This window comes from Symphodus melops (assembly GCF_947650265.1).
Source record: "Symphodus melops genome assembly, chromosome: 1".
Lineage (NCBI taxonomy): Eukaryota > Metazoa > Chordata > Actinopteri > Labriformes > Labridae > Symphodus > Symphodus melops.
In genome coordinates, this window is record NC_136691.1 from 4,885,820 (window position 1) to 4,908,110 (window position 22,291).

The 22,291-nt window shown below is 42.3% G+C and overlaps 1 protein-coding gene across 1 annotated transcript in view; it reads left to right on the top strand.

Annotated features, from left to right (window-relative positions):
• Window positions 1-22,291, top strand: part of syne2a (spectrin repeat containing, nuclear envelope 2a) — an 86,454-nt gene that overhangs the window by 62,457 nt on the left and 1,706 nt on the right. Inside the window, exons 89-108 of the mRNA XM_079362720.1 lie at window positions 1,233-1,464; window positions 1,553-1,750; window positions 4,355-4,471; window positions 5,769-5,924; window positions 9,136-9,294; window positions 9,621-9,787; window positions 14,039-14,201; window positions 14,541-14,731; window positions 15,237-15,387; window positions 15,796-15,978; window positions 16,209-16,346; window positions 16,607-16,798; window positions 17,186-17,483; window positions 17,874-17,942; window positions 19,669-19,811; window positions 19,890-20,016; window positions 20,478-20,680; window positions 20,768-20,944; window positions 21,102-21,230; window positions 21,318-21,509. Of these exons, the coding sequence (XP_079218846.1) occupies window positions 1,233-1,464; window positions 1,553-1,750; window positions 4,355-4,471; window positions 5,769-5,924; window positions 9,136-9,294; window positions 9,621-9,787; window positions 14,039-14,201; window positions 14,541-14,731; window positions 15,237-15,387; window positions 15,796-15,978; window positions 16,209-16,346; window positions 16,607-16,798; window positions 17,186-17,483; window positions 17,874-17,942; window positions 19,669-19,811; window positions 19,890-20,016; window positions 20,478-20,680; window positions 20,768-20,944; window positions 21,102-21,230; window positions 21,318-21,509 (3,385 nt within the window). The remainder of the gene's footprint in view (window positions 1-1,232; window positions 1,465-1,552; window positions 1,751-4,354; window positions 4,472-5,768; window positions 5,925-9,135; window positions 9,295-9,620; window positions 9,788-14,038; window positions 14,202-14,540; window positions 14,732-15,236; window positions 15,388-15,795; window positions 15,979-16,208; window positions 16,347-16,606; window positions 16,799-17,185; window positions 17,484-17,873; window positions 17,943-19,668; window positions 19,812-19,889; window positions 20,017-20,477; window positions 20,681-20,767; window positions 20,945-21,101; window positions 21,231-21,317; window positions 21,510-22,291) is intronic.

The following is a 22,291-nucleotide window of genomic DNA, read 5'->3' on the forward strand; positions in this document are numbered from 1 at the left end:
TCCTCTTGTTGAGATTTAAAAAAAAAAAAAACATTAAAAGACCAAACCACTAAAGTCTAAAGTCTCATTTTGTAAAATAAATCACGAGGGAATCATATCGTGACCATCCCGAGGTTAAACCCTGACGCACAATAAAAGGCGTTGTGTGCAGGTGTTTCCTGCCCTGGAACAGTTAGACGTCTCAATCCCTGATACTTCCTTAAATCTCTTCTTTTTTGTTTTTTTCTTTGCAGTCTTTGGAAAGCTTGAAAAGCTCTTAAAGAATCTGAAGGAAATATTATTTTCAAACCCCTGCTGGAACTGGTGCTCCAAGCTTTACGAGAGTCTTAAAGTCCCGCTGTTTCCATGTAGCAATTAGAAAGATCGATAGACTCCGAATGAACGATGACACATTTTTGTTTATTCACATGGAGTCTTTTATAAACTGGAGATCTTTGAATCTTTCCACTCGAACCACAGTTTGAGTTCCCAGTCATAGATACAATATTAACCCTTTGTGAGTGACTGAATAATGGGGATTTTTCTGCCTCTAATAAAAAAGTATTAAATGACCTGGTGGAGTACTTTACTTTTACTGGCAACATAAAACAGACAGGAGCAGGTGATGCTGTAGTACCCAAAATCAGTCTTTGTCTCTTGGACTCTTGCGTATGTGTGGTCTCGATTAGTCTCGTCTTGACTACAACACAAAGAGCATGATGCACTTTTTATTAGAATTTTCAAACAAATGAAGGTACATTAAAATCCCATCTATTGTGTGAGCGCCAGAAGTCTCATATAAAGGACTTTGTGACTTATTTTTAATGACAGAAAAGAGAAATAAGAACAAAGAATCCCCTTTAGCTGAATGATAAACTTAATAAGGCAGTAGAGGTCCTCTTGAGGATGGCTCCAAAAAATCAAGGAATCACATTAACTCCCATGTTAAAGAACTCATCCTAAGAGCAGAAGATGTTTACAGCCTGGTACATAAACGGTTTTGAAAAGCTTCATTTACTTTTGTAAAAACTGTACTGTGATAGCTGTATACGGCTAAAAGCTAGGAAGAGTCAGCATTTCCAATATGGCCACCGCCATTGTTGGGAATCAAAACACCTCTTCTGAAACCAAAGGGGGATGTAACTGAGATTACGTCCATGTTTTATACGGTCTATATTTTTTAGCACATTTTCCTACACTTGTCATTTGTCTTCTGTTTTTTAAACTCTAACAAAGTTTCGCCTCTTGCACAGATCTGAACTCATCGCTCGAGTGACTCGTATGAGGGAGAGCTGGTTCAGCACTGCGGCCCTGGCAGGCGAGCGCAGGTCCTCCATAAAAGAACAAGTGGGCAAATGGAGAATCTTTAACCGTGGCTCGAAAATGTTATGGAAACTGTTGAGGGACGTTGACCCCTTGCTGCCCCCTGCTGGACCAACTTTGTACACGCTGCATCCGCTAAAGAGCTGTACAGACGATTACCAGGTAGATAGGTTTGGGGTTGTGTTTTTGTGGTCAAATGAAATGCAAGAAAAGTTAAACAACAAACTCTTTGTCATCCTTCATCTTAAAGTGTGTCAAAGACGCTCTGGGTCTGCACTCCTCTGTGTACACCCAGACGACGGCGGCGGGCAGACAGCTATGCGACGCCATGAGAGACACAGAGAGTCAGAGCAGACTGCTGTCAGAGTTGCAGGCCATACAGGAGGCCTGGGAACGAATCACGTCACAGCTGGAGAAGAGACGAGACCTGGTCAGCACAACTCATCAGGTAAGAGTCCAAGAAGACGATCACATTCATCACTAAACATTAAATCTAATCTAATCTAATCATTAATCTAACAGCTCGCTCCATAGTTACCTAAAGGCTCCTTAAGTAAGACTTTTTACACAACATCAGTGCACACTGAAGTCAAGTATAGTCTGTTTACACTGTGATGGTGTAAGATATTTACATTCACCATTTGTACATATTTCATTTTGATGTTTTGGATCTATGTTTGGTTTTTTGTTTAAGTTTCTGGGGTTTTACTTCTTCTATGTTTATTGATTTTAAGCTGACAGAAACACAAAGACAGATCCCTTGAAAGATTAAACTCACCTGATTCTGATATCACATTTTCGACCATGTGATACAAGAGTCAAAGGGATACTTCACCCATTTACATGAAGCTGTGTATCATTAGAAACATGGTAGTAGTGTTGAATGGTCATGAATCCAGCCGTCATTTTGCCCTGAGACGAGAAAAAAATTTTTTTCTTTGCCTGGAAGTTTTCTTCATGTGATGCAAAAAGCGTCATATTGCATCACATGAAGAAAACTTCCAGGCAAAGAAAAACAAAAAAAAGCTTCATGCAAATTGATGAAGTATCCCTTTAAAGAAACCCAAATTACAAAACAGTATTAGAGTATTTTTGAATGACGATGATCGTCCCAGAGATCTACCTTTCTACGAGAGTAACCGTTTCAAGCAATTATTCCGACTAAACTTTATACTGCAGCGAAAACGTCAGATAACAGATATTATTATTATAAAATATCCTGAATTATTCTCGAGTCTCGAGTTTATTTGTTTGATACTGTGTGAAAATATCATCACTCCTCTGCAGATATGGGAGGTTGCAGAATCTTGTGAAAAATGCAGATTTCGTGTTTAGTGTTTGGAAAGCTTCAGACTGGCTGAAATGATTGCTTGTTTAGCAGAATTAACAAAAGAGCAGGAGGTGTCAGCTTTGCATGACCCATATACAGGACGCACACACACACACACACATACACACACACACACACACACTCAGGATCTGGTGTGTCGCCCTAGCAAAGGCCTCCAGCCAAGAGGGATCAAAGTGGAGCTTAAATCTAAGCATGATCCACATGTAGCGAGGGCTGCTTACCGGCGTCTGTTCTTTTCATTCCATCACTTTCCGAAACATCTCTTATGTACAATAAAGCCTTCAAGAAAACTTCAGAAATTCAAAAATACAATAATTACGAATGAGGTGAAATGAGACAAAACATGTTAATGTACTGAGGGAGCAAAAGAAGTCAGTGTTGTCTTGACTGTTATAGGACAGAAATTATGTTATAAATATTGAGTGGTTAAAGGTCACATATTGTGAAAAAATACTCTTGACCATGTTTTTTTTTGTTTACTATAATATCTGTCCCTCGTCTACAAAACCCTATTTATAAAAAAAAAAGTCCATCCTCTCCATCTTTTGCCTGCTCCAATTCTCAAAAAATGTGTCGTTTGGAGATTTTCCCTTCATGACATCACAAAGGGCAGTAACCCCTCCTCCAGGTGGGTGACACTCCCACAGCTTGGAGGGTGGTTCTGCCCTCCGAGTCTGCCTTTCTACTGTGAAAAATAGGGCGTGGTACAAGAAAGCCCCACCCCTTCCAGGTGGGCGTGGTCAGAAACAGCATATTTACATTTAAAGCTACAGATACAGAAACAGCCTGTTCTGAGCAGGGCTGAAATAATGGAGTTTATAGGCATGATCAAATACAGGACCAGAGTGGATTTAGAACAGGAAACTTCACACACATGTTTTGGGGAGCTCTAAGACTTATTTACACTTGTTGAGAAATCAGTTTAGCATGTGACCTTACTTCGGTTGGGGTATCTGTGTGTTATTGCCCAGGCATAGAGAGGTCAGGGAAAGTTGTGTTGACCCCTGTAAGCTGAACAGGATCCACCCCAGAGAAGGGAAATCCCTCTGAGCAACACGTAAAAAATCACACAGAGAGAGGCATCGATGCACAAAGTGGAACTGACAGCAAGAGACCAACCTGGTCATCAGATTACAGTTAATAAAATAAAGGATTATGTGAACACAAATGTGATCTTGCTGTGGTTATATTCCTCTTAACGTTTGCTTTTTTAGCCTGATTACTAAAACATCAACTCTGTTATCCTGTGTCCCTTTTTCCAAGAAGTATTTGAGTTCACAAAACATTCCTTTAAAGATTGATGTTTCTGGGAATATTTAATAAAGACGACCAGGGATTGTATTGCACAGTCCTGCCTTTTGCAAAGTTTTACAAACTCTATTAGAAAAAACACTGCATTGTCTGTTAGTCTTTTACTGCAAAGGTAACAAAACCACTTTTTTCCCTTTATTTTAATGCAAACTACCACTGTTAACATTCCTATTGTGACTACCTCACCCTAGACAGTTTTTGATTTAATGTTTAGGTATATGAGCAGTTTTTTTTTGTTTGTTTGGTTTTCTTTTTGGGGGGGGGGGGGGGGGGGGGGTTTAGTTTATGATTTTTTTTTGGTAGGTTTTTTTATTTTAATATAAATCACTTTAAATTTTTAAAGTGACTCCTGTAAAAATGCTTCTTTTGTATCTTCTCCTTTTTCTTTAGAAGTGGTCTCAGTGTCAGGAGGGGATGAGTGGCCTCATGTCTGACCTGGATGAGATGAAAAACAGGCTAACACAACCAGAGAGACCACAGGACCCAGAGGAGGAGAAACACATTCAGGTAATTACATTACCATGACTCTACAGTGTTCTTGTTCCTAAACACTGAGAAAGAAGAAACACTGACAGGAAGAAAATATTTTTTACTGCCTCTCTTAAATCTATCATGACGTCAGAGAGACCTTTATGAACGGCGTCCGTAATGAGTGAAAACAAATGAGTTATTTCTTCCTTCCTTTTGAGTCTTGATAGTTGTAGTGCTCACTGCCTCTCCTGGGTTAGATTACACGCGGTGCACTCCACAATGAACAATAGAAGAAAAAGTAAACACTGTTCTAAAATCATACTTTGATTGTCTGAAATAATTAGAAACAAACACATTGTTTGATTCTTTGCTATTCCAGACGATGTGTTTTATTCCAGGAGTCTTCCCCCTCCTTCAGTCCCCTCTTTTCTTTTCTTTGTTTAGTGCTCAGATGTAGTTTGTAGAGCGATAACTCAGCTCATAGCAACTGATGGTATCGACTAGTTTTCTAGGAAATAATACAAGATCTTGTTAAGGCTGCTTCTCACACCATTAATTTCATTTTTTTGTGCAGACCTTTAAAAACGCACCATTGCATCGACGAGAAAAATCAAAAGCGAAATCCAAAGACTCTTATCTTTTTATATAAATAATAACGGACTCACTAAGCCGTTATTATTTATTATTGATTATTGATTTATTGAATCCTGGTCTAGTCCATGTTGACTAAAGTGTCTGTTGTCAGAAAGCCAAAGAGACAGTCTCTTTGACTAACAGTGCTGCAGCTCACTGGGACACATTTTCTCCTGAAGCCAAAAAACATTGTTTAATAAGTTACTGAAACTCAAATTACTTCAACATTTACGAACTTGAATTTTCAGAAGAAATAATCACAGAGGACAAAGTTGTTTCTGGTTTTGGGTGGAAAGAAGAATATTGATCATTTCATACTGGTGATGTTATTAGGGGTGCTAAGGTGCTGTTTGAGCTCCGACAAAGCGCTCAGCCGGTCGCTGCACTGACCAAAGTTCCCTCCAACCTTTCCACTTTATCAAGCTCCGACCCCCATCCTCTACCACCAGAGCCCCCCCTGAGTTTACCCCCCTTTCCCTTATTTAATACCCCATGCTTTCACTCCCCTCCCCCTCTCTGCCCCCTCGACCCTCCCCCTGTCCTGTCCACAGCTCTTTAATCTGGACGGTCAGAGCGAGAAAGAGTTAGAGAAGCGTGTTCATGCTGCGGGTACATGGCTATCTGACTCAGTGTTTAAGCGTCTGTATATATGTGTGTGTGTGCGCGCGTGTGTGTATGTATGTGTGTGTGTGTTATGCAGGACACAGAACTCACTCTGCAGCGTTTGAGCAGTGGATTGAGGGAATTGACCACCATGAAGACGGACCTGTCGCAGTACGTCGCGGCCGCTGACTCGGCTCTGCTGGAGCAGCAGCTGGAACAACTCCACGGTCAATGGGAAGAGCTGTGCACGAAGGTGAGACCTCAGGAAACACACACACATACACACACTAACACACAGAGAGAACGAGACAGAGAGAGAGAGTTTGTTAAACTTTGTATGAGGCAGAGAGAGTGAGGTTTCAGAGGCTGCAGGTGGAGAGGAAGGGAGGGAGGGGGCGAGAAGGAGGGAAAAGTTGCTACCAGTGGTGTCTTGGTGGTGACCAGCAGCACAAAGCCTCTGCACCACTGGGTTGAAACACACACACACACACACACATACACACACAGGCACGCACACACACACACTCATTTGGTTGAGAAAAGAGCCACCATGTGCAGCTTCATGGAGGGAAAATTACAAAATTCAAACTCAAATCCTATCAGTTCAGTTTCATGTTTTGGGGATGTTTGAGTGCAGAACAGTGCATGCTGTTTTTTGTTCTCCAATCCATTTTTAAATTGGAGTTTTTTCTTCTGCTTATATGAGCCGTTTGAAGTCGGTTCAAATCTCTTACAAATCACTCCACAGCTTATCACTTTCAAACCAGCCTAACTGAGCAGCAGGCTGTTAATTCTGTTACTTAATTATCGCGGGGGAAAAAAAAGCTTGACTGTACGTAGACAGGCTCAAATTCCTTCCTCAGTCTTTTTGGCTTAAACACAAATGCACTGTTGTTCTGGGGAAACCAGCAGTAATGACGTGCCTTTGACATTTTCATCAGGGTTTTAACGATCATTTTCAGAAATGCTAATTGGATCCCAAGTAGCGCTGTCTGTCTGCCTCCACCTGCTCCTGTGTTGGCAGCAGACACAGGTGCAGCAACAGCAGCCACTGTGTCCAATCATCAGCTTTTCTACTGATGCATGGAGTCAAATGGAGAATATGTGAAGCTTCTGTTTGAAGTTGTCTTAGTTACTGTATTTGTAAAACTGTGTTGTTTTTTTTACAGCTTAGTTTGATTTGTGTTTAAGTACAAACTATGGAAGCCCTGAGCGGACCTGCATCCATTTGCTCCATTTTTCCTGTCGTAATGAGTTAATGTCAGCTGTTTTCTCAACATCTGGACTTAACAGACCGAACTGACTGGATGCAAACCCGCTTAGGGCTTCTCCGAAAAATAAAAAAAATAGAACATGAGGCATATGACATGTAGGACTTCTAGATAACGTGAAGAATAAGAAACATCTCTGAGTGTAAAGAAAAAATATCTTCAAAGGCATCTGTGTTGTTTTCCAGTTTATTATCGTACGACTCCGGCTGCGTATATAATGTAGTCTGAGACAGCACCCACTTATTTCAGCTGCTGCATCACACAAGACTCTTCATCCCTATTATTTATTCCTGACGTGGCCGGAGGGCAGCTCGCTCTGCGGAGCTAACAGGTTGTAGGTGGGGGAAGCCACTGGAATGGGTGGGATGAGCAGATGGCCTGGCTGGGCTAAAGGGGGTTCAGGGGACAGGCTCTATTGTTTCCAGGAGAAGCACAAAGTCCTCGCAGGGTGGCAGCAGCTCACAATGCTCCCCTACATTCTCCAGAGTTAACAAAGCTCCTGCAGTGTTAGTACATTAAAACTAAAACAGGCCTCATTTAAATCAAATAAATGCCTGTGCACAGTAAAATATAGCTGGAACATGCCCCAGGGCCGGCTAAGCCCTCTAACCTCAAAAGATCATCAGCCCACCCCCCCTTGTCAACCATGTAATGGGCTGTTTTCATGGCATTAAGCTGTCATTAGGAAAATGGACCTTGTTAATTTTACCAAACTGCCTCCGGGTGTCCCCTCAGGGGTTTCTCCCCTTTTTTGGTGTATTGCTTGAGTTTGCTGGAGGTTTAAATGGTTGTGTTGTGTTTCATCACTGTGATAAATACTTCAGATTCACGTCTGCTCCGTCTCATCTGTGGTATCAGACGATGCGTGTTTGAACTACAGGCTTTAAAAGCTTTACAGCTCTCCTTCAGTATTGTTCGAGGCTGCTTGCTCCGAGCTCACGTCCACTGACTGTACGTTCATGTTCAGTAGAATTAGGTCACAGTCTCTTGGATACATACCAGGACGTATTACAATAAAGAACCCTGTTTCAGTGTGGAGGGGCGTTTGGCAGCACATGTTAAACAGTGGAGAGCTTTTGTGTGCAGTTGTTGCCTTTACATGTCAAAGAGAAAGTAACTTAGTACTGAAAGACTTAAATACTTCTGTCTCACTCCGGTAAAGTTTTGTTTCAACATTTTGGACTGTACTTTTATTTTCTGCCTTCTTACCACGTAGAAACAATCCATTACAGACAACAATACATGTTATTGGGGCGTCGGTGTTCTCGTGGTTTTTATTCTGCGCTCCCCTTGTGCCGACTGCCCGGGTTAGACTCCAGCCTGTGACTCCTTCGCTGCATGTCACTCCCCACTCTCTCTCCCCCAGATTTCCGACTCTACCCACTGACCCGTCTCTCAAATAAGAGCATTAAAAGCTCATAAATTGAGTTTATTTCCTCTAAAAAAAACGAGTGTGCCGTATATAAAGTTAATATAAAACAGAAGGTAGAAAACAAAAAGAAATCAAGGAAAGAATAAAGAAAAACATTGTTCATGTAAACATACTTATACCCACATACTGTATGTACATGTGCTTCTGCATAAACAAGCTATGAACCCTCCTCTATGTGGAAACAGCCCCGATCTGTTCTTTCACTTGTATAATTGACAACCAATTACTAAAACTAGCTTGAAAGTGGATTTCAGTTGTGCAACATTAAACCAATTTAAAACCTGTTAACTCCATTAAAAACACAACTTGATGTTGAGATGTAGATAAAGAACTGAAAGTGGTCTAGTTGTTCAGCACATGAAAGCATTTCTTAAAAGTTTCTGTGAACCTGCGAACAAACACAAATGTCTCAGCTATAAACGCCATCAAGACCATCCGATTGATTATTGCATCGCTGCCACAGTGAAGGTGTCAGAAGAGGTGATAAACAGCATGTTGTATCCTAAAGATTTACCTTGATATCATTTGACATTTAGAGTAAAGACTTCTTACACACACAGGAAGGGGTTGTCAGTGAGATGAGACCAACAGAAAAAGGTTCCTCACAGTAGCTATAACTCAAAGTACAAGTCACATAATGTTTCTTGATGTTGCACTTAACTAAATATGTGAGCTCTGGTGACATTTGTCTGATTGCTGTAAAAAACACTCAAGTGCTTTTTTTTTCTTTTTTCCCCCCCCGACATCCTGACTCTTCTAAGGTGTCTTTGCGCCGGCAAGAAATTGCAGACCGTCTCAACGCCTGGACCATCTTCAACGACAAGAACAAAGAGTTCTGTGATTGGCTGACTCAGATGGAGAACAAAGTGTGTCACAGCGCAGACCTGAGCATCGAGGAGATGGTGGAGAAACTGAAGAAGGTTAGAAAATATTTTTGTCTCTACGCACAAACACATGGAAGAACAGAACGTTTTTTGTATTTTAGGATCAACATGACTTCAAATGACAGCTGGATTAGAGCACATGTTGTCCATTATTTTACTGTTTTGCCCCTGTATGCACTTAAATATGGGATATGCCATATACACATTTCCTTCTGAAGTTATTTCCTGTAATTCCCACCATCAACCCTTGATTCCTGGATTGAACGTGACTTATGCAGGTTATCATGTATACATGAGCAACATGGATTATATTCATAACAGATGGTGGTCTTATTCAATGGTGTAATGTCTCGTTTCCACAGGACTGCATGGAAGAAATCAACCTGTTCAGTGAGAATAAAAGCCACCTGAAGCAGCTCGGGGAGCAGCTGCTATTAGCCAGCGACGAGGCCAAGCAGTCGCAGGTCCACAGTTCTCTGCAGGAGGTCAACCAGCGCTGGCACCACCTCTTTCACCACATCGAAGCCAGGTGAGAGCTGCCACAGCTGGCACAGAAGCTGTAAGCTTTTAGTGAAATGAAGGAAGCCGTTACCAGCTCCTTCATCTGTGGGTGTTTATACTGATTAAACATTTAGAGGTGACTCAACCAGAAAGCAAACAGATTGAAGGGTTTTTTTTTGTTTGCCGAGAAGGTTACCCAGTTCAGCTGTCATCTACACACTGAATTGTCTCCCATAATTAGCCCGCTGCACAAGCACCTTTTACGACAAACCCACTCTGCATTAACGAGCATTATTATGAACGCAAAGGCTTTAACAAGGAGCCCGTAATTAAACAATTGCTCGAATGTGAACCCATCCACCTGCTGTTGTGTTGTATTGCTCTGCAGCTGTCAGGAGTACATGCCTTCTAATGTACAGACTGTAGACCCCCCCCCCCCCCCCCTCCCCGGCAGATGGACAGTCCCGTGGTAGAGCAGGAGATGCAGACTTCCCTCCTTAACCATCAAAAAAACAGGAGATGTACTTAAGTCTCAGACAGTGCCATATGTCCTCATGTGGACAATGACTCCACCCCTCCCTTTTCCTACCCTATCACATTGTGGGATGACGTGACAGAAAGGGGGAGGGGCCGTGTCTGTCGGCATGCATTAATCGCTGGTTCTCAAAGTGGGGCCCTCTTAAATAAAGAATGAACAGGTTTTAGACGGGATGATCCCAAACAGGGCGCTGACTGAAGCACGAAGGAAGAGCATTTATTTCAACTCATTATATCTACTAAAACAACTTCCATTCAAAGGTGTTATATTAAGGAGCCGGTTTAGCTCGGTCGATAGAGCGGGTTCCTCATGAGCAGAGGATACTGTTCTCTTCATAGTGGATCACCAACTCTGTGGTGCATGTCATTCCCCACTCTCTCTATTTATCCACAACTCATGTCTCGCTTAATTTCTCTTTAAAGATTGTCTCTAAAATAAAAAAAATAAAATACACGTATCCAAACTTTATTCTTTAAGGATTAAAAAGAATCTCATGGTCGAAACTTTGAGTTGCTCACTCGAGAAAATGTGTTATTTTTAAATGTTGACAAAGCAGCCTGTTGCAACACAGCCGAGCTGAGTTTAGCTCAAGTCTCGGGCAAGGTAGACAGCCAATTCAAGTTTCAGATTGCCACGTCACCCCCGGACACCTCTGGAGATTCACCTGGATGTGAGCCTTAGTAGCTAAGTGAAGGGCAGAGTTTAACTCATCTTTTATAATTAATGGAAACAGCCTCTTGCTGATGCTTGAAAAGGTGATGGTCAATAGTAAAATATAAACCTCTAACTACATAATATAGCTGAAGATCCTGCCAAAGCAACAGCTGGAGTAATATTTTTTAAATAAAACTTATTTTTGATTGGAAGTTAATATGAAACCAGGGATCAGTAAAGCCCTTTCTTTCCCTTTTCTCTGTAAAAAAATAAATAAATGCCTGAAAACACGATAACTCTGTTTCATGTGCACTTGTACCACACTTACTGTAGGGAAGAAATGGCAGCTTCTGTTAGTACGACCAAACATCTCAGAGGAACTCTGTCCTTAGTTTACAACAACGTCACATTTAATGTGATGCATGTTAAATGTGCACTCTATAATTCATGGTGCCACCTCTGAGAGACAAAGCCTGATTATTTTTGCAATAGTAAAAAACACTTGTACAGTAAAGAGCTGCAGGATTACAGAGACAGGAGGAAATGTCAGTTGGAGTTAAGGCGTCTTGGTAACTTGGCGCCCCTCCTGCGGTCTGCTGTACTTCGTTAACTTGGCCCTTCAACCATTTATCTGAACTCATCCTACAGCTCCTTTCTGCTCTCTTTTTCTCCATCCATTCTGCTCCTGTACCCTGCCCCTCTTCCAGGACCCCTGACCGTGTTTTGTGTCTTTGTCGGGCCTCCACATGAAGCTGCTGGTCTTTGTTAGGCTGTCAGAGGTGAAAAGAGAGGGAGAGACAATTTAGTGGGCGAGGATGTTTGTCTCTGCAGAGGGGACGAGTATTCTCTGGACAGTATGATACACTGACTCGCTTGTGTTTTCATTACACGACCATAAACATGAAGACACATTAATGACACACAAAACATCTCCTGACTGCACACTGTACATTATTCCTGAGCTCTATAGGGTTTGGAATCAATGAGTCCTTTTCACGTTAATCTGGCACCTGTGCCTTTGTACAAATTCTCACAACGAACAGTTTTTAGTGCACTTTTTAATAAAAGTCTTCTTGATTTATTTACATAGATCAGAATCAAAATAGCTTTTTTTAAAATAGCGTAAAGCTAGCTTACAGTCATAAATGTTGTGATCTGACATTTTCAGAAGGATGACCATGGTGTAATGCTTATATTCAGGTCTTTGCGTTTTGTTCATAGTTTGGTCAGAGCTTTGAATTCATTATAGTCTTTTTGATTTGATTTTAAGTTTTATTAAATTTGAGATGGAAGTCTCAACTCATCACGCGTTCTATTATTAAACCTTACTCTTAAAACTTAATATTTGTTCCTACAAAGCCATTTTCGTCATGCATTGTTTGCATAAACTTCAGTTCTCATTTCTGTTTGAACACGTTAGCAAATGTTAGCATGCTAAGGCGCTAAAGGCCAGATTGAAACTCTTGTATTTTTTTGTCTGCTAAGCTAAACGTGAGCATGTTGTTAGTCATTGTTTACATGTCGATTAACTGATGCTTAATTTGAAATGGACTCGGATTTGTATAGAGTTTTTTTCAAGTCTTCTGTACGGTGGCTGACAAAGTCAACAGGCGTCTAACTGTCCTCAAACCCAGATTCACAAAATCTAAAACAAATGCAATGACTGAAACCCAAAGAAACGGGCTGAAAATAGACACACATTCATGGAAGTGCTCGCGGGCTGTCGAGGCCCCTCAGTGGAGCGTTTGTACCTCTTTGTCATGAGGATAACTTTTTCCAAGACTGTACAAGAACTCATGAAAGCTAAAGTGACTCTCTAAAGGACTTCATCCAAAAAGACAAATATTCAATTCTCTGAATGGATTCAACACGAACTAGAACTCGTGATAAAAGCTCTAAAAGGACTCTCACAATTGCGCACACTCTACTTCTCTATAGTCGACCAGCATCCGGCATCTGTTGCGACCCTTTTATGCTTTCTTTTAGCCTGCCGCTAACACTCGCAGCTGTTTGTAGTGCTTATTGTTTTGGTGGAGAGCCTCCCTCTCTCAGCTCCGACAGGCCCTGCTGGACCTCGACAGGAGAGGAAGGATCAAATGTGGAAATTAACTCAAACTCCCTGATGGGGCACACTTCAGGCTTTTAAGCCTCCAAAGAGAGCTTTTATTGTCCCAAGCGTTGCTATGACACCAGTCAGTGTGTTGAGGGGGGGGCTGTGTGTGTGTGTGTGTGTGTGGGCCGCCACAAAAGGGTCAGTTGCCATGGTGAAGTTGGACGTAGTAGTGTAAGATACCTGAGAGCATTGTAGGTTAGTGAATAGTTTGACTTTCTTTCCTCTTTTAACCACTTCAATTCTTACAGATTTTTTTTTGGATCTCTTTCTCTCCATCTTTATTTCCTCTCTTAAGGTCTTCCTTTCTTTCTTTCTTTCTTTCTTTCTTTCTTTCTTTCTTTCTTTCTCTCTTTCTTTCTCTCTTTCTTTCTTTCTTTCTTTCTTTCTTTCTTTCTTTCTTTCTCTCTTTCTTTCTTTCTTTCTTTCTTTCTCTGCAGCTTTGTCTTTTTCTGATTGGTCATCTTTCTGCCTGTCTTTTATCTCTTTCTCTGGCTTGTTTTGCTTTTCCTCATGTTGTCCATCTTAGTTTTTTCTCTCAACTTTTGTGTTTGCACTTGTCATTTTTTTCTCTGACTTTGTTTTTGTTTTTGTTTTTTTAGATGAACATGTTTTTTTTGTTTGCAATCATTTATCAGGGACCAGAAACCAAAACAAAACAACAACAAAAACACACCAGCCTTGTACAAAGAAGAACTTCTCTGTTTAATTCGACCTCTAGCTTTTCTGCCACTTCATATTCTTTGTGCTGTGAAAAAAATATTTAATATTTGATTTGTTCATTTCCAAATTGCTAAAAGATACGTTTGTGAAAACCTGCAGCTGCAGTGAATGGGTCTCAAACCGACTTGTTTCAATGTTGTTCCACGCAACTTATTGAACAAATTTGAAGCTGATTTTATTTACTGATTATCGACGATGGGTAATACGATGTTTAAAACAGTGTGTGTGTGTATGTGTGTGTCGTGTGTGCTCAGGGTGAAGAAGCTGAAGGAGACTCTGGTGACGATGCAGCAATTAGATAAGAACATGAGTAACATCCGCTCGTGGCTTTCACGCATCGAGTCCGAGCTGTCCCGACCAATCACCTACAGCGTGTGCCACCACCAGGAGATCCAGAAGAGGCTGGCTGAGCAGCAGGTGCACACAACACACACGAAGACAGATACACACGAGAATTGAACATTGCTCCATTTATACTCATGAGGTTTCCTCTCCTATCTTCTGTCTCACCTTTCAGTTTGACTCCTCTTTTTATCTTGTGATATTTCCCCTCGTTGCTCTGTTTTCTTTCTTCCCACCTGTTTTTCCAGTTCACTGTCACTCCCTTCCACTCTTTGTCTCTCTCTATGATTAATAATTCATACGTGCGCTTTGTTTAATTTCGGGAGAGGCAGTCCTCTGTCTGTGGACTGATGCTTCACTGGCTATGAGCCTTATACAATGTCTGTCCTCACGTCTGTCCGTGCGTCCGTCCAGGAGCTGCAGAGGGACATCGAGCAGCACACGGAGGGCGTAGCGTCCGTGCTCAACCTGTGCGACGTCCTGCTGCGGGATGAAGACGCTGCCGGTGGCACCGAGGCGGAGAGCGACTCCCTGCAGGAGACCAGCCGCAGCTTGGACCAGCGCTGGAGGACCATCTGTGCCCTGGCTCTGGAGAGGAGGCTCAAGTAGGAACACTTAAACATGTCCTGAATTTATGGTTCACATACCTTTAATGCACCAGCAGTGCAGGCTGTCATCTAAAAATGCTCCTCTGACGTTACCAAACACGAGAACTAAGTCCACGACTTTTCAAACTCATACTTTTATTGTCTATTGAAGAAATGTGTTCGTCCTTATTTAACCTAATATTACCATTTATGATTAATAAATCTCAAAAGTCTGAACAAAATGATTGAACCCATACACGTGTACATTGTAACTAAAGGATAGACTGGCTGTGTCTGCTCACCACTTTGATGCTAACAGATGAAGCTAAAGCTAGTTATCAGATACACTCAGATTTAAAGGTGCACATTTAGCATGGATTGGATTGGACTACATGTCAGGAATGAACCCAGGTATTGTGTAAAACATGAAGAAGAGCAGAGGTAGTCACTACATGTCATGGCGGCTGTAGTTCATCATGATGAGACTGTTTACTCTATCTGTATGTGTGATGCTTCTTTGTAGGATTGAGGAGACGTGGGGCCTCTGGTGTAAGTTCCTTGATGACTATTCACGGTTTGAGGATTGGCTCAAGATGGCCGAGCGTACCGCTGCCAGCCCCAACTCTGCAGACGTTCTTTATACTGTCGCCAAGGAGGAGCTCAAGAAGTTTGAGGTCAGATTGGAGGTCGGGAGACGGCTCAGACATGAGTGTTTTGTTTAGTTTCGAGAGGGGAACATTTTGTAATTGCTTCACATTCAATTTATTTATTACTTATTATTGGCACATTGGACAGTTTTCCATGTCCCGCGTTTCATGATTCTATGTTGCTGAGTTTAGAGGGATTATGAATTCAACAGAATGTTTCTCCATTTGTTTTTTTAAAACACAAACAATGGAAAAACCCCTGTTCCAAGTTTAGGGACATTGGTTTCCACTTACCTAAAAAAATGTGTGTAGCTCATTTTTACTCAAAAAGAAAATTCAAAAGTGATGCATGAACAGGAGCTTTTTTTTTTTTTACTTTTTTACCTTTTTTACAGCAATGCTGTAATTCCTCTCTTTCCCTCTTCTATTATTTAGGGTTTCCAAAGGCAGGTTCACGAGCGGCTGACCCAGCTAGAACTGGTGAACAACCAGTACCGCCGCCTGGCCAGAGAGAACCGCACTGATCGAGCCAGCCACCTCAAAGCCATGGTCCACGAGGGCAACCGACGCTGGGACACACTGCACCGCCGAGTGGCCTCCATCCTCCGCAGACTCAAGGTACGAAAGAGGACAGACAGAGCGCGGCTGTTTCACATTTACTAATGTTAACTATGACATCCCGTGCACATCCTGGGACTTAACGTCTGGTGTTATTATTCCAGTTTTCTTGACACAAAACAGAAACACATTCAAGTCCAATAAACTTTCAAAATAAAACTCAAAATACTTAAAAAAATGTCTTCCCTGTTTTTCAATTCACGTCAATTTTTCTTCCCCTTGTCTGACAGTATTTCACCAGCCAGAGGGAGGACTTTGAAGGCACCAGAGAGAGCATGCTGGTGTGGCTGACCGAGCTGGACCTTCAGCTCACAAACGTCGAACACTTTTCAGAGAGCGACGTTCATCAAAAGATCCAGCAGCTCAACGTGAGGACACAATTAAAACCACACAGCGGCTCGTGTTCGCCGTTTGGGGAAACATCTCTCCTCATGTCCTCTTCCTGAACACACACATTTTTGATAACTAATGAGGAGAGAAAAAAAATACTCCAACCCCCGACCCAATCTTGAGTGACTTTTTGAAAGGTTCTCGTTGAGTCTTCTGTCAAAGAAACGTTTGCCCGGCATGTTTGGTTCACATTCTTCTCTGTTTATGCTCATCCAACCGTGCCGCCGTCTCCCTGCAGAGTTTCCAGAAGGAGATCACTCTGAACACGGAGCGTATTGACGGACTGATCGTGTTTGGAGAGGGTCTGATCCAGAAGAGCTCACCACAGGATGCTGCGCTGATAGAGGACGAGCTGGAGGAGCTTCACTCGTACTGCCAGGAGGTTTTCAGCAGACTGGTCCGCTTCCACCAGCGCCTCAGCCAACCCCCGGTGAGCTGGAGCGTACGCACACACACACACACACACACACACACACACACACACACACACACACACACACACACACACACACACACACACACACACACACACACACATACACGCTGACAGCACTCCTCTTGGGGCGTCCTTCACACCTCTTCATGTCTGGAGGAGTACTTTGAAACTTCCTGCCCCGTGTCCGAATTTTAAAATCAATATGTAAATGATGAGCATGATCTTTTTTTCCTCTGTTTTTGACTTTTATTTCCACAGCCGGCATTACTGCTGTAGAACTCAAAATGGATCTTGGTCTCAAGACTTTTTGAAGGCCTCGGACTAGAAAGCATTTTTACTCCGTCTCGTCTCGGTCTCAACAAAGGTCGTTCTTCTCTCCAGGTAATCCACGAAGAGCCCGAGCTCTCCAGTACCACGTTTTCGTTGGAGTCCAGCTTGGAGCTGATTGGCCGACCGTGGCTGGGGCGGAGTCTGGGAAGCTTCCCGGCCACGCCGACTCACCTGCTGGCCTGTCCACAAGAACGTTCAGGGCGAGAGACACCGGTGAGCGTGGACTCCCTGCCGCTGGAGTGGGACCACACGGGAGACGTGGGAGGGTCATCATCACATGAGGATGAGGAGGAGGAGGAGGAGGAAGAAGACCAGGAGGATGGGAGAACTTACTTCAGCGCACTTTCAGGTAGATTTACAGTGAAGCGTTTGCAGGCTTCTTGTTTTTCTTTGTTTTTCATGTCAAAATCATCAAATCAAGGCACCAGAATCCAGTCACTGTGAAAACGTTAGTTATTGTGATCATTTAACAGATATGTCAATCCATGAATGGAAAAAGAAAACCCTAAAGAGTACAAAATCCAGCCTCGGCATGAAATACAGACCCGTGGTCCTCCAGCTGAAATACAAGCAGAGCTTTTGAGTCCCTTTAAAAACTTCCTGAGTGTCTTTAAAATGTTCTGCAGTTTGAAGGATAACCACAATTACTTTTCTAACCATAGAACAAAATCTACTTATTATCCATTTCAAACACTCAATCAGTAACATTCAAACAACTTTGAACCCCCTACCCTTCCAGAAGTGGATTTGATGGAGAGCCTGGAGGAGTTTTTCGAGGCCCAGGAGGCCCTTCGAGCCTCCTCACTGGGTAGGCAACAAGACAGATCATCACTCCAACTCTGGGAAATGAATCTTTCTGAAACACTTTCCAGCAGCTCGTGTATCACTCGACATGATGTTGCCTCTTTTCTGCACCGGTGGTCTGCACACGCCTTTAATGCCAAAGCAAACCTTTGCTTCTCTTCTCTTTCTTCGACACATTTCAGTTCAACAGGGTCTGCATTGTAAAAACGAACTCTAATTGGAAAAAGTGAAGGTCAGAGTTAAAGGTCAGAGTTAAAGGTTAGAAATCTCTAGAATGTCAAATCCTCGATCGGACTCTATTGTATTTCATTAGTGTGGGGTTTTATCCTTCGAGTTGAGTAAAATATTTTCTTGCATGTGCCTCTCTTCTCAAACTTTCTGAGGATCTGTTTCATTTTCCCACAAACACAGAATTTGCAGTCTGTCATATTGTTGTCTTTTCCCCGGACTAATCCACTCTGTTGTGTTCAAATCCGCCTCTTCCTAAGTAACCTTTCATCCTTTTTTTATTCCACTCTCTCTTCATCAATTTATTCCACCTCATTTTCTTCAGTTAGGTGCCCTCCTAGTGACCTTCTGCTTTTTGATTTTGTCATGACCACCAAACACACCTCACTTCCACAGACATGATCACACATCTATACTTGCTTCAACATCATGTCACTCTTTGTGTCACAATCTGCACAGAACAAAGGAAATGTGTCTGCACCAAACTGCAAACTGAACACCATTAAATAAGCTTTTCATTCAAAGGGTGTACGAGTTGATTTTGCAGATTCCCTCTGCAGCTCGCCCCTGCTTTAATCTCAGCACCATGATCTCTCTCTTTCCTGTTGCTGAAGCATGAAATATGGCATCAAATTATCTCACAGATAAAAAGCTGCTCTGTTCCTGGGACTGCTGGTTCATGCTTTGGTGGACAGACTTTTGGCCTTAAAGTGTGTAAAGGGTTTTCATCACTGATCCCCGCTTGGGAACTTCAAGCAACCTGTAACATGCTATTTCCTGTAGAAATAACAACATCATATTTTAATCTTAACGTTTACATGTTGCAAGTACAGTAAACATACATTGTAATTAGCAAAAGCTTTTTTAAAGGTCACATATTATCCTTATTTTTTACAAGTTTTTAAAAGTCTCAGAGCTCCCCTGAACATGTCTGTGAAGTTTCTTGTTGTAAATTCACTCTGATCCTGTATTTGATCAGGCCTATGAACCGCTCTATTATAGCCCTGCTCAGAACAGGCTGATTCTGTGTCTGTAGCTTTAAATATGTAAATAAGCTGTGTCTGACCATGCCCCCTTGAGTAGGGATTGGGTGGCTTTGCTTTTCTCGTTCCATGCCCAATTGTTTACAGAGAGAATGCAGACTCAAACAGCTCCCAGTGGTCACCCATCTGGGGGAGGTGTTACTGCCCTTTGTGATGTCATGAAGGGAAAGTCTCCAAACGGCCTGTTTGAGCACACATTTTCTAAAAAGTGGAGCAGGCAGAAGATGGAGAGGATGGACTTTTCTCATTATTGGTGGTGTTTGTAGACAGACTAGAGACACGTTAGGTGAAGTGTATTTTCCATAATATGTGACCTATAAACTTTTGTGTGACATATCTCTGTTTAGGGTGCATTTGCAATCTTAACTTTAATTAATGTAATCGATCTTGGAAGACGTTGAGGGTGTTTGGCTTTCACTCTCGGGGTTAAAGTATTTTTTGTCTGTTCATTTGTTAAAGTTTGCAGCGGGTCCATGTCCACACTCGAGTCTCCAAGATGGCGCTCACAGGGAGATGCCGAAACACAACCTCTCCAGCTGGACTCAGAGGGCCACAGCGAGACTCCGCTCACCCTCACCAGCACGCCGCTGAAGCCAGGCTATGTAAGTTACCAAAAAGTAAAATGTACTGTTTTGCAGTTTCAGCCGTCAGTACTAACTCCGTGTTTGCTGCGTGTCCAGTTGCGTCTCATGTCTCAGTGCAGCGGCAGCATCGAGAACATTAAACGAGTGTCACTGATCCTGGATGACGAGGAGCAGCCGGAGGTGCTCGGACTAACGGGACTGACTTCCTCAGACAAACAGTCAGGTGAGAATCTTTGTGTTACATATATTCACGAGATTTATGAAATGAAATGTGTAACATATGGATTCAAACGGCTTTTGGAGGGAACTGAAAAAAGTCTGTTAACAAGTTATCATTGCCTCAGAGTCAAATGCCGTAGCCTCTTTTATTTTCTGCCATTCTCATGGTCTTATTGACCTTATATGGGCATACAAAGTCTGACATCAATGAGACTACCCACAACATTAGCATCACAAACAAAAAGCTTAATAATTTTATAAAAGAGAAGGGAGGGGGGGTGTTTAATGTTTCTTAATTGTTTGTGTTAATAAGAAATGGTTCAGTATTTGTGTGTAAAAAGAAATGCGTCATCATCATTACATATTATATCATTATATTCAGGATGGATTATGTTTTCGTTAACCGTCACGGGTCCCTGACGTGTATCAAAATAATCATGAGGGAATGTTTTTGACCTCGTTCAGGTGTGATTGAACGCTGGGAGCTGCTAAAGGCTCAGTCCAGGAGCGACCTGCACGCTGACTCTCGGGAGTCCCCACAGTTTACATCCGACCTCGATGACATCACTTCCTGGTTGGAGAGTGTGATCCCACATTTAGAGCGTCTGCAGCAGTCTGAGCCAGCGGTCAGTATAGAGGAGATGTCAGCCAGAGCCAAAGAACTGAAGGTGAGATACAAGACGAAACGTAAAGGTGTGATTGTGAGTATTTCCTTTTTTATTTTGTGCTGAGAGACGTTGGGATGTTTCTCGCAGGAGATGCAGAAGACGTTTACACACTACAAGTCCATCATGCTGTCTGTGAACCTGCAAGCTCAGGAAGATCCAGAACTTAAGGAGAGACTGGCTGCCATGAACAGAGAGTGGAGTCAAGCGTGTACGGGTCTGCAGCAGTGGGATACCAGTCTGAGGAAGACACTGATGCAAAGCCAGGTGAGAAGATCATAAATAGATGAATTCCTATCTCAGTGCAGTTACAAGTAATCCATTGTATCTACATGTATTCTAAGTACTGGTGTTTTCACTAATGACACAACGTTGATTAAAGCACAAGTTGATCGTTATCAAGCATCTTTTCTTCTTCACTCAGGAGTTCCATGAAAGTCTCCACTCTCTACTGCTGTGGCTGGCCCATGCAGAGAGCCGACGCTACGCAGTGGACATCAGTAACCCCGACACGCCCGTCAGAGCCCTGCAGCAACACCGCAGCACGCTCACAGTGAGAGGACGAACACGTTCAGCCAGGTTTACTTTACTGTCGGGATGCATTGTCTCTGATTCCATAATGTTTTTATGTTTTTTGCAGGATCTGCAGGCGGAGCTGCGATTCAGACAGACTCAGCAGGCCTCCCTGCAGGCTCTGTGGTATCAGCTGCAGTCAGACGACGACACCGAGGAGAGCGATGAGGCTCAGGAGAAGCTTCACGTGACGAGGAGCAAACTGAAGCTGCTGCTGAGGCAGGTGGACCAGGACCTCGGCTCCCTTCAAAAGCGCCTGGTGAGAGTCTAGATGTGTCGTACTTCGCCTGAGATAAACATCCCATCGGACAAAAGGAATGAAATGAGCACAGCAGACATACAGCATACTTCATAAGAAAAACATTTTTAGGGGGAATTGTTTATTTTAGACTATTTCATTATGAAGTGACAAAACAATACAGACAACTATTCAAAACAAACAAACTGCACATTTACATATCTGCATATATACACACATCTGCACATACATGCAAATACACACACACGCAAAGATTGAAACACGAATGCATCAGATATTAACAAACAAGGAGTTCATAAAGTATTCACCAAGATATTCATTTGAGGACACCTGTAAATTAGATTTTATTTTCAGTTTATGGGTCACGCAGGGTCCAAGGTCGCTCGAGGTAAAGTTTTCATGTCTTCAAAAAATGGCTGCCAGATCTTTAGAAATACCGTACACATTTTGTTTGCTGTCAAGGACGTGTGATTTCTTTTTTGCAGTGGCATACACTTTGCAATCTCTACAATCAGTTTTGATACAGAGGGCAGGGACTTTCAGCTCAAAGGAACACATTTTCATAAAACCAGCCAGTGCTTTATCAATGTATTCTAAAGAAATTATTTTCAAAAAGGCAGATTCTTGGATCTGGTGGGATTGGTGTTCTTACAATTTTATGTGTAATTTTGTTTAGACTTGACAAACACAACATATTTTTTTTAAATTCTTCAACCACTTTAACATGTAAGGTTTACTCTTTTTGTAAATATTTAAGATGCATAGAGACTGGCTGGAAATGA